At 43.8% G+C, this 11,648-nt stretch overlaps 2 protein-coding genes across 5 annotated transcripts in view; both read right to left on the bottom strand.

The window, feature by feature from the left end:
* Positions 1–2,621, bottom strand: part of LOC103355868 (endonuclease V) — a 67,630-nt gene extending 65,009 nt beyond the window's left edge. For all 3 annotated transcript variants that reach the window (XM_008279806.1, XM_008279808.1, XM_008279807.1), the window contains exons 1-2: positions 2,531–2,621; positions 1,063–1,234 (exon numbers count right to left, since the gene is read on the bottom strand). In XM_008279806.1, the coding sequence (XP_008278028.1) occupies positions 1,063–1,234; positions 2,531–2,574 (216 nt within the window). In that variant the 5' untranslated portion in view covers positions 2,575–2,621. The remainder of the gene's footprint in view (positions 1–1,062; positions 1,235–2,530) is intronic.
* A 2,658-nt stretch (positions 2,622–5,279) lies between these two features.
* Positions 5,280–11,648, bottom strand: part of si:dkey-237i9.1 (SEC14-like protein 1) — a 35,081-nt gene continuing 28,712 nt past the window's right edge. Inside the window, exons 16-17 of one of the 2 annotated variants that reach the window (XM_008279804.1) lie at positions 10,929–10,955; positions 5,280–8,173 (exon numbers count right to left, since the gene is read on the bottom strand). In XM_008279804.1, coding sequence (XP_008278026.1) covers positions 8,068–8,173; positions 10,929–10,955 — 133 coding nt within the window. In that variant the 3' untranslated portion in view covers positions 5,280–8,067. The remainder of the gene's footprint in view (positions 8,174–10,928; positions 10,956–11,648) is intronic. The other variant, XM_008279805.1, reaches the window with a different exon arrangement.

The raw sequence follows: 11,648 nt of genomic DNA, 5'->3' as shown, positions 1-11,648 counted from the left end.
GGCCTCAGGTGGCCTCTGGTGGCCTCTGGTGGCCTCTGGCGGCCTCAGGTGGCCTCAGGTGGCCTCTGGTGGCCTCAGGTGGCCTCTGGCGGCCTCTGGTGGCCTCTAGAGGCCTCTGGTGGCCTCAGATGGCCTCAGACGGCCTCTGGTGGCCTCTAGAGGCCTCTGGCGTCGGCGTAGATTGAAAGCCAGCAGCGAACATGATCACATTAAGGGGCAACACGTCTGAGCAGCGCTTCATTAGCCTCAGCAGGTTCATGCAGCAGCAACGAACGCTGACAAATGTCATTAATTAGAGGCGGAGGAGGCGCCGGCAGCTCGAGGTAACGACAAGACGGAGCGACTGAGAGGCAGCAGGAAGTGGAGGGAAGATGAAGGTCGAGTTGAACGAGAGTCGAGCCGAGTGTCGGGACTGAAACCTTCTGCTGACATTAAAAATATATTTAATAAAGAGAAACAACAGAGTGACACAGGTTCAGTTATTAGATCTGGTTGTTTTCTACAAAGGTGCAAAACCTGAGAAATGTTTATGTGATAAAACGTGTTTCTGTCGTTATAAAGAAAACGAAATAAACGAAACGAGGTGCGACTGCATTCAGTGCAAAGAAGAAACTCCAAACGAACTGAACTAAAAGAAAACTAAGAGGCTTGTAAAAATAGAGATGCATAAAAAATAAAAAATAAAATGACTGCGAATAAACAGACGAAAATGTACAAATATCAGTAAAAATAAAGAATAAAATAAATATTATCAAAAAATATAATTAAAAATATTTTAAAAATAAATGACAATAACATAATAGTAATAAAACAATATTAACTGAAAACAATTAATAGAAATAAATAAATGAAAAATAATTTAAAAATATACAATAATAAAAATAAATAGTAAAAAAAAAAATATTAACTAAAAATGATTCCTTAGAATAAATAATTAAAAATAAAATAAACAATATTATTAAAAAAATAAATATGAGACGTGCTGAACTGCCCCAAAGTGGCAAAAAAAAGCCCTCAGTAAATTAGTTCCGTTTGGAGTTGAACACTTGAAGTTCCGTTTACCTCCATGTCGGGGAAACTCAGCACCACCAGCTGGGCGCAGGCGTTCACGTCGTCCCCTTTGATGAAGGACAGGTCGACGCCGCCGACCCGCTGCAGGCCGCTGAAGTCCGGGTTCTGCTGCCAGGACTCGGTGTCGTGGTCCAGCAGCTGCAGCCGGAGACGCTGCTGCTCGCTGCAAACACACACACACACACACACACAAACACAAACACACAGACACAGACACAAACACACACACACAAACACACACACACACACACACACACACAAACACAAACACACAGACACAGACACAAACACACAAACACACACACACAGACACACAGAAGGGTTAAACGCTGATATAAGAGAGAATCTGAAGCAGACAATGTAGGAAACAACTCCTACCACTAATCATCATCATCATCATCATCATCATCATCATCATTTAAAAGGAACATCAGAACTTCTTCAGTATTTGGGATAAATAAAAGCTCATCGTTTCATGTTTATTTGACTTAAACGTGTTTAAGTCTCACAGATTTCTTCATCAGAACTATTGAACTGGAGACAGAAAAAGTTTTGTGTGTTTCTTCTTTAATTATAAGAAAACTTTCCCGTCGTCGCTCTGTAGTGACTTTTGTTTTGTTTGTTTTTATCTTTGGTCATTTTATGATTGTTTTCCATCGTTTTCTAACCAATCTGTGCCTCTTCCAGGTAGTTTTTGTCACATTTTCATGATCTAGCATTTATATTTTTGGACATTTTGCATCACATTGAATCGTTTTGCATCCGTTTATTCTTGTTCTTCATTTAACATTGGTTGTTTCGTGTCTTATTTTCTTTGTGATTATTTTTAGGTCATATTTCTGTTGGTTTGTCTCATTTTGATCATTTTGTGGTGATCAGGTTCATTTAATGTCACGTGTTGGTCGGTTTGCATCTCTGTCCAAACAACTCCTGTCATTGTTGTGTCGCGTTTTGCTCCTTGTGTGACAGATTTTGGCCTTTTTCAGCCACATTACGGTTATTTTTCCATTCGTTTGTTGTCATTTACTCTGTTTGTGGTCGTTCTGTGTCTCACGTTGGTTGTTTGTCATCTATTTATTCTCATTTTATCTCATTTTGGGATCTATATTATAAAAATATGATTTAAAAAATGTAATTCAGTGACTTTAAAGACTTCCTTTTTACGCTCAACACTTGGTATTGTTTTTTAATTGTATGAAACGTGCTCCACCAACACCTCCGGGCTGATTGACTGACAGATTAATATTAATATATAAATGATTAACAGATTAAACTCAGAGCTCCTCAGCTGGACTTAATGTGGAACAAAATAATTAAAACCTTTAAACTCACTGATCACTGAGGAACACAAACATTTTAACAAGCTGCTGCTTCCAGTTAGCAGAACACTTTAGGAACCCGGAAGTAGCCGGTAAACGTGATGTTTCAGGTAAATAAAAGCAGAAAGTTTCCCTCTGACCTCTCCCACCGTCGGACCACATCTTCTGCGGGAGCCGCGCTCATCTGTCCGGCCGCAGTCCGACCAGCATTCAGCCGCAAACACACGTTTTAAAAAGCGAAGCCGCCGACAGCTGCCGGCTGTTTACTTCCGTGCGTGATGACGTCACAGCGCGGCAACGGCGGCCGACGTTCCGCGGGTGAAGACTGACGCCTGGTGGCGGGAAACGGGAACCACACCGCAGCGCCGACGCAAGAAAATAGTTTGTGAATGTTAAAAAAAACACTATTTTAAAAGAACAATCCGGATTTAAGGCAGGAATGAATCTGTTTCTCTGTTTTATGATTTCAAAATAACTCATTAAGCTGCACAAAGAGCAGCTGTGGCTCAAAGAGGATAAAATGAACTTTAGTGTTGTTACAATAAGATCAAATGATGCTGAGGTAATAAATAACATCACATATGGTAATAAAACTCTGCACCTGAAACGTAAGAGAGAAAATGAAAATGAATTATTGCACAAAACATCACTGATGTTGTGCATAAAAACTGAAATATTGCACATGATAATGAAAACGTGCACATTAAGCTGAGATGCTACGCCAGAGAAATGAAAATATGAAAAGCTGCACATGAAACTAAATGCTACATATGATGCAATAAATGTTTTAGCTGTCGTAATGTATTATATTTAAAGTTGATTTACTTACAGTTTACTTCTGTTCTTCACCAAAATGAAGTAAAACAACAAAAGGCCAAAGTCAAAATGCACAGTTTGACTGAAACAATAAAGCAAAAGGCGGAGAAAGTCTAAAGAAATGCAACATGATGAGTAAAACTCCTGCAGTCTGGTCTCTCTGGCTGATGTATTATTAAATGTGCCATCGTTAGATTATCAACAGTGAAGCATCAGTGTGTCGGCGCTTCATTTGTTCTCATCATTGACTCGTATTTAAACACATTTCTTGATGGAGGACTTATTTAATCACATTTTGTCTGTTTCCTGTGGCTTTTTGCAGTCGCTCTGTGTCTCTTTGACATCATTTTGTGTCTCATTTAGATTATTTTACATCTATTCGGGGTCACTGGCTCATTTTGGCCGTTCAGTGTCACATGCTGGTTGCCATCCATCTCTTTGGAGCCATTCTGTGATTTTTTTATGTCACATTTGGGTGATTTTGTCTAATTTGAGTCATTTTGAACCTCTCTGTGGTCGTTTGCTATCAGTGTGTCTGCAGCTTGTTGTAGCTGCTGCAGGTCTGAACTACTTCACATCCAGTTCTGTAGACGGCAGATAAATGTGGTGATGAACGGGAGAGAGAGGAGGGATGAGGATTGAGGATGAGGAGGGATGAGGTTCTGAGGATGAATCAGCTTCTGTGATCGACCTACAAAGAACCCGATGTGACACCAAATGACGTCAGAGAGACAGAAGACGATTAAAACGTGGCACTAATTAACCAAAAGTAACTGCATTAATTAAAAATGTGACGAGTAACGGCCAGAATTAAATAGAACACGGAGGAGCAAAACTTTAGCTCTAAGAGATAGAAAACATCCGTAATGTGACGCAAAACACTAAAATCAAAAGCAAACGGACACAAATAGATGCAAAATGAGAGAAAGGAACTGATATGTGAAGCAAAAACACTGTAAAGAGATAAAGGATGGCTGCAAAAGATGGAAAACGAGCACAACTGGAGGCACAACACAACAAAAGAAGCTCATGGACTGAAGTCTGGGTGTCCTGCTGGAAAACTGGACGTGTGCAGGACTTTGATTCAGGATTTTTTAGGGTTTTGATAGAAAATCCTGCAGCTACTGAACTCTGTTCAACAAAGAGGCCTCCAGGAAACGGTCAGTGCTGCCAAAAATAAAATAAATGCAGATGTGCAGCTCCCTGTGACACAGTGATTGAAATCAAATGGACACAAATCGATGCAAAATGAGACAAAAGAACTGATATGTGAAGCAAAAAACACTTGAAACAGATGAGGAGGGCAACAAAGAGATGAAAAAACAACCAAAATGTGACACAAAATGACTCAAATCCAACCTGGACGGGATGCAAAATGGTGCAAAACCTCTCTGAAGACACAAAACAACAAAAGAAATGCTGTGAAGCTGAACCACTGTACCTGGGCAGGTTATTGGTGAACAAACTGAGAGTTCTGCAGCTCCTGAACGTCGTTTGTTTTTGGATAGTTTTTTGGGTAAATTATGAAGATTTCAGAAAGACAATCTGGCATCTGGAAAACGGGGATTTGTCGTTATTATCAGAATATCTGAGTTGGTCAAGAAGCTTATTTACACATTAATGATTTAAATAAATGAAACAGGTGCAGGTGTGCTCCTCTCATTGATCTAGTTTGAGGAAATTATACATCTTGGGACACAAAAACACACCGAATCTGACAATAAATGTCAGTAAATTCCAAACACAGTCTGCGTTTTAGACCCTTCAAGTAAGATAATAATTAGAAATACCAAAAAACAACAAGAACGTGTTACTCTGGGAGTATCTGGGGTAAAAATCCAGCCTGAAAATCGGTATTTTTCTGCGAGGAGGCGCAGGTCAGCGGGGACGAATCATCTTCAGCGTTCATTAGTGGATCCAGTGATGCAGCAAACACGAGCCCCACTTTCCAGATTCTCATTAATTATAAACTCGTTAGCAGATTAACGGAGCCGGCGGCGGCGGCACGGAACCAGACACAGTTTTCATCTGCCAAAAAAACAGAACAGAAAAAAACACAAGCGACACGAGAAGCTTTTCTCATAATTCAAGTTTAATGTTTCCAAAAAAAAACAAGTAAAGGCGCCATATTCTCTTTAATCCAAACATGTACTTCTTTTTTTTTTTTGTTTATTTCTTTATTTTTTTTTACACAACTGCTCACATCTAGGTAAAGAGAAGATATGCAAAGGAAGCAGAGAGACGGACGAAACAGTTATAGCCCTCATTCGTCGATGAGATCCTGATGAGACGACGCTGCAGGACACAGCCCAAGGTTTCCAATCAGTGGAGATGAAACAGTAACGGTGTGATCTGTCCTCCGTCGGTCCACTCCGCCTTCTCACATAAACACAACCCAATGAATCTGGAGTGTTCAGGCGGCGGAGAGCAGAGAAACGAAAGGAGGAACGCCATCAGAGCTCACAGACCACAGTTCCCAGCGTTCACACACATTTTACAGGCATGTTTTATTTCTACGTGGTAACCTCCCTCCTAACATTCATTATTACACACACACACACACACACACACACACACACACTCGTAGCCCTCGCTCTGACGGAGGTCCTTTATCTCAGTAAAGCATCATTTCATGTTATTGCAGTTGACAACGAGTCGACACCGCCGGCTAGAAAACTAAACAACAGGCAGGTTTCCATCACCAGGACTCGCCGCCTTATTGTGATTTTTTTTTAATTTTTTGCTCTCAGCTGCATTCAGTAACCATGGCAACAGCATCCCGACGACTCTTGGCAATCGTGATCGACGAGTAAAGTCGTCGTCTGTGCCGATTCAACCACGTCAAAACAAACAGAAAAAACAAACGGTCGCATCGTGGATGGGTCGGAAATGTCCCGTGGATACGCGATGCGCTACAGCGGTGACCTACGTGATGCTTACGAAGGCTAACATGGTATTTTATTGACACATGGCTCTGAGAAAATGGCTATATCTTAATTTCTTAAATAGTAGATAACCGTAAACCCAACCACCGCCGCCGCGCTCCGAAACACAGTAAAAAAAACCAACACTAGCACATGTACAGTATCAATGATAATCACGGAGAGACATTCGCCCCCGAAGCCACTCGCAGCTCCGACCCGGTTACGTCGCCACCCCTAATCCCGACTCGGGCATCTCGTCGGTTCGCGAGCCGATCAGTAGCGCGTCCACCGATCAGCCACAAGGCATCTGCTCGATGACGGAAGTTTGGGCTCCAGTTCCTTAATTGTGCGGACGCTGGGACGGGAAGCGAGCCGGCTGTGGTCGACCCGAGTACAGATTACTGAAATATTCTACGACGTAGGGATGTCCTGATCCGGAAACCTGAGTCTCGTCCTTCGTTTACGTTTGCAGGACGCTAGCGGTGCAATGAGTTCAGACGACATTTGTCTTTGACAGACGCACGACTTCGGGTTCGATTTATACGCCAGTCGATCCCAGTTTCCCTCACACACAAGGTCGGAGGTCATCAGGCGCCACCACGTCTTCGTCATGGCGCCCCTTCGCTAGCCAAATCCCCACAACGCTCTCTGCTTGCCGACACAAAACGGCCGCCCTCCTCTGGCCGATGCAGTACGAAGCGCTACGAGACTCCGCCCAACGTATCAGTTTAACGACTAACCGATTAACCGCTAGCGTCCCTACGAGCCGCGGCTAAAACTACCTGCGACGTAGACGTAGTTGAAACTAAAAAGCAACCTGTAACATCTGTAGTGTGAGTCCTTCGCGAGGTGGTAGCGACAACGCTGCGTCCAATCAAATGAATTTTAACCGACTTACGGAGCCTCAGTAAGAACCTCACCAAGACGACGTCCAACCGGAGCGTCACGATCGATTTTATGAACTTTAACGAGCTTGAAATCGGATCCAATTGGGACTCGTTGGGAAATCTTGATCAGGACACCCCTTGTGCGATGATAAAACGTTATTTTTGCTTCTCTCCCGTTGTAGAAAATGGGAATCGATGATGTCACAGAATTTCGCCGCCTGCAACTAAAAGGTTCACCTGGCAAACCGGCGCGATAAATAGAAACATCTCACACAGTAGAAAGTCAAACTCGTGTTATTGCTTCTAGCGGATCACTTCGCTAAGAGTCAAACATCCAAAGAGTTCGCCACATGGGGGCAGCGCAACGGATCGCAGCCCAACACCATCCGTCACGCTGTTGAGATTCAGCGAGCTCCAAAACAAACCGCTTGACCCGGATCTAGTTCAGGTGTTGACCCCGCCCACCCGCCCATATGTGACCTATAAACAGCTCCCAGAAACAAAGCCCTCCAGTAACAACATGGCAGAACGCCGCCAAGCGTCCACTTGTGTAACAGCAAATCCAGTCTTGCCAGTCGACGCCTGTGAGTGAGGTACGCACCGCCTCGCTTCTGTGGGTGTCGATGTAAATGCATATATGTAACAGCGCCTCCAGTGTCGGTATCCAGTGTCCCGCAGCTCCCTGGATGAGAATATTGCTTCGTTTCACCTTCCCACCCCAACATTCTGCAAAATGGTCCGATGCAAACCGCCGCCCGGCCCGGACGCCAGGCACGAAAAATATACGACCTTTGTGCAAAAATCAGCCCTTTAAAATTGTACACGTGGTTTTAGTCTGTTGTTGTTGTTTTATCTTTTTGCCTAAATCCTTTGTCTTCTGTTTGTGCAAGCATGCATCAGGTCCACGGAGACTGGCTGTGCAATAGGACCAGAGTCCAAAGACGACGAGGACGAGGACGAGGGGGGGCAGGGGAAGGGTCGGCTCCGCTGGTCCGGCCGGTGGTGGAGGGGTCGGGGCTGCCGGGGGTCCAAGTCCTCCGCCGCCGGATCCTACCTGGAGATCATGGAGCTGGACTGGGACTGGTTGGAGGAGGTGGTGGCGGCGCTGAGCTGGGAGAAGCCGCTGTGGCTCGACTCCAGGCTGGTCATGGAACCCCTGGAAGGGAGAGACGGAGGCGGTGAGCGGACAAAGACACTGAAGGACTGAAGGCAACTCGTGCTCATGATGCAGAACCATGCAGCCGCTTCACACCCACACTGTAAAAAAAAAACGTTTCTGCAGCTACAAATAAAAATAACGTCGTTTTCCACAACTCAAACACATTTAACCTGATTTTTTTTTTTGTATTTTTGGGCTGTTTGATGTTTAATAAGAGTGTAAAAATAACAAAAAAATTACATAAATCATATACATATGATGAAAAAAAATAAAGAATAAAAACACATTAATTTAACATTTTTGTTTTGAAACATCTGTAATTATAAAATATGTCTCTTAATTAGCAAATCTATGATCAATTAGTGAACTAATGCTTCTTTTTCAGTTCATTTTAGCCATTTATAGAAATATATTTACAGCACTCAAGTTGAATTTTATAGTTTTATCTATTAAATCTAATAAATAAAAATTATCTGTGACATTAAGATAAACTTTTCTGTATGTTATGTATTAATTAAATTTTTTAAATGTATTTTAACACAACATTTGAATTAATATTATGTTAATATTGTGTTTTTGCCATTTTAGTGATATTATTTTGTATTTTAAAAATGAGGGGGAAAAAAAATCTGTCAAATAAAAACTAAATATTCTGTAAATTTATTTTAATTTAATTTTTTCTTTTTTTTACAGTGTCGAGGAGAGAGCTCGGCTCGGCAGCACACTGGGCTCAGGCTCTGAAACGTGTTTGACATCAACCATCTATGTGCTCATTAGGATGTCAGTGAGAGGACATGGGAGGGATGAAGGTCTAAAGCGGCTCGCCGTCCACGTGCATGCAAACAGCAGCGCCTGTCGTTAGTCACCGGACTGGACTTGTGCTACGGAGGGTTCTGTAGATCTAGAACTGCACCGCGGAGCAGAAACCGGAGCAGAACCGGCAGATGGAGAGGCGGGTCTGCGGTTAGAAGGAACCGCCTCCATCCAGTCAGCAGCAGGTTTCTCATCAGCTTCTACTCTAACATCTGGAGTGCTGCCATCAAGCAGGAGGTTTTATTTCAGCTACAACAACACGATCATCTCTAGATTTGTCTGACTTCCTCCTCTTCCCCCAAAACTGGAGCTGAAGAGTCGCCTTCTGACTCGGCTTAGGAGGCCCGTCGCAGATGGCGCTCGACGCTCTTACGTAACGCCACTTCCAGGGAGCTTGAACCGCTCCGACGGGGGGACGGTCGAATCCAAATCAGGTGAAACTGTCTAAACGCTCCTCGCTGTGAAGTGCTCGGAGGGGAAAGAAGAGTTCCTGCTGACGTTTAGGGTGTTTGGTTGAAGCCAGAAGAAGCTGCAGGTACTAAAGGTTTGCTGGTCAAACAAAACACAAGCTGCTTTGGTTTTACTTCTGCGTCGCAACGATGGAGGGAGACTCAACAGGTTTGATCCAACGAGGCAGCAGGTTGGCTTCTCATTCAGCAGTCTGCATGTGTCTGTAACGTGTCATACGTGGCCACATAATGCATCGGATAGCACCTTAAAGGACACTGCAGTACTTCAGAAAGACAAATCTGACAGTTTCTTGTGATCCTATTTTGCACTAAAGGTCATAAAGTTGCAGGAGAAGCTTCATAACCTTCAACACAAAACAGTTGAAGTGAATTTGTGAGTCTTTGTAGCCCATCCAATAGCAGTAGAGTCCGACGTTCGACCCAATCAGAGTAAAAATAAGTAAGATTGCAGCTGTATACTACTTTTAAAGACAAGCAACACACTGTAGGAGCCACTTCTGGACTGAAGCTTCAGACTGACTTTGTTTTCCAACCAGTAGGTGTCGCCTTTGAGCTAATTACAAAGCTAAAGCTAAAACCGAACTGATGGAGCAGAAATGACTCCCCTGCGCTGCCTCGTTAATGCTCAACACGCTACAGACACGGCAAAATACTTTTAAATTCTACATGTACGTCGCTGAGGCATCGCAGATCTCAAACAGACGAGTCAACTACCAGCAAAATACGACTACCGTGAGTTAGAGGAGGTTTAGAGAGTTAAAGATAAAATGAAAGAGCAAAGTGGAAGCAAAGTGAGGCTTCGTAAGTAGGTAGTAAGAATGGATGGAGTGGAGAGGATTTCATTTATAAGCCGGGGGTGTAACGGTACTCACATGTGCAGCTAAACATGTCCAGTAAAACCCTTTAACGTTGACACACACGCAAGTCAAAACTCGTCGATTCACCGTCACGGACGAGTCGAGCTGGAAGATCCTCGACGATTAAATCAAATCTGCTGTTTGGGAACTCGACGGCTTCTCTGAATCTTTATTTACGTTCTCAGGAGCAGACTGCAGCAGTTCTGAGGTCATTTCTTTGTTTGGTACCGTGACTTTTGTGCACCGTTACATCCCCAACAAAAGCCAGAGAAAGCCTTGTGATGGTGGCGCTCTAGTGTAGTCGAGACGGCGTTTGTTGAACTCAACCCGGCCGAGGAACCCCGATGCTGTTAATCATGCAAGCAGGGCGCCTAAAGCCAGCAGGAGCCAGTTAGACGGCAGCCTCAGCGCAAGGATTCTGTCCTCGGTGTCAACAAAGCAGCAGCAGCAGCAGCACCCCGTTAGCATCAGCAAGACCAGATGCAAGCGAGCATCTCTTTGCTCTGCCAGAAGCCGTGAACAGGAGGCTTTACTCAGGTTAGCAGCCAAAAAACAAAAGCAGCGATGGAGATGAGCTAAAGGAAAGAAGGAGGGAAACACTGAGCCACTTACAAACTCTGCACATCACAGCAAGCCGTTCTTCACAGGAAGAAGACAGAGCAGGAGGAGGAGGAGGAGGAGGAGGAAGAGGAGGAGGGGGTTGTGAGCGATAACACAGGAGCGGATCGGAAAGGAAAAAAAACAAAAAAGCTGGATTAAAAGGAGTCTCCGAGGGAAGGAAGCATCCTCATCTCACAAGTCTGGGCCCTAAAAACTCAAGCTGCTCCTGAGGCATCTCATAGAAAGGTCACGTGAGCAACATTACAGACGTAATTCATTCAAATAGTCATACGTGGCGCTACGAGGAAGGTTGTAGAGAGGGAAAACTGAAAGGAGACAGGAGTGGAAACATGAGCAGCAATAGAGGAACACCGACTGTCACAACGTCATGATGAAAGAGCAGAAACATGGAGGAGCAACACAGGAATGAGACCAGGAGTCCACATCCACTGAGTGAAAAGATAGAAAAATAAATAAAATCCTCACCATCCGACATTAAATAAGACTAAACGGTCAGTCAGGATCACCGACATTATCTCCATTTGCTAAACGCCAGAATAATGAGAGAGAGAAGGTTTTATTGCTTCCTTCAGAGTCAGAAGTTTACATCCACTGAGATGACTTCAGACTATTTGGGAAGGCCCAGATGATGATGTCATGGCTTTGGAAGCTTCTGATTGGTTAACTGACAACATTTGAGTTGTCCTGTGGTCTGATGGAACTAAACCTGAA

This window comes from Stegastes partitus, unplaced genomic scaffold (genome assembly GCF_000690725.1).
Source record: "Stegastes partitus isolate 25-593 unplaced genomic scaffold, Stegastes_partitus-1.0.2 Scaffold170, whole genome shotgun sequence".
Lineage (NCBI taxonomy): Eukaryota > Metazoa > Chordata > Actinopteri > Pomacentridae > Stegastes > Stegastes partitus.
This window is presented reverse-complemented; position numbering and strand designations above follow the sequence as displayed.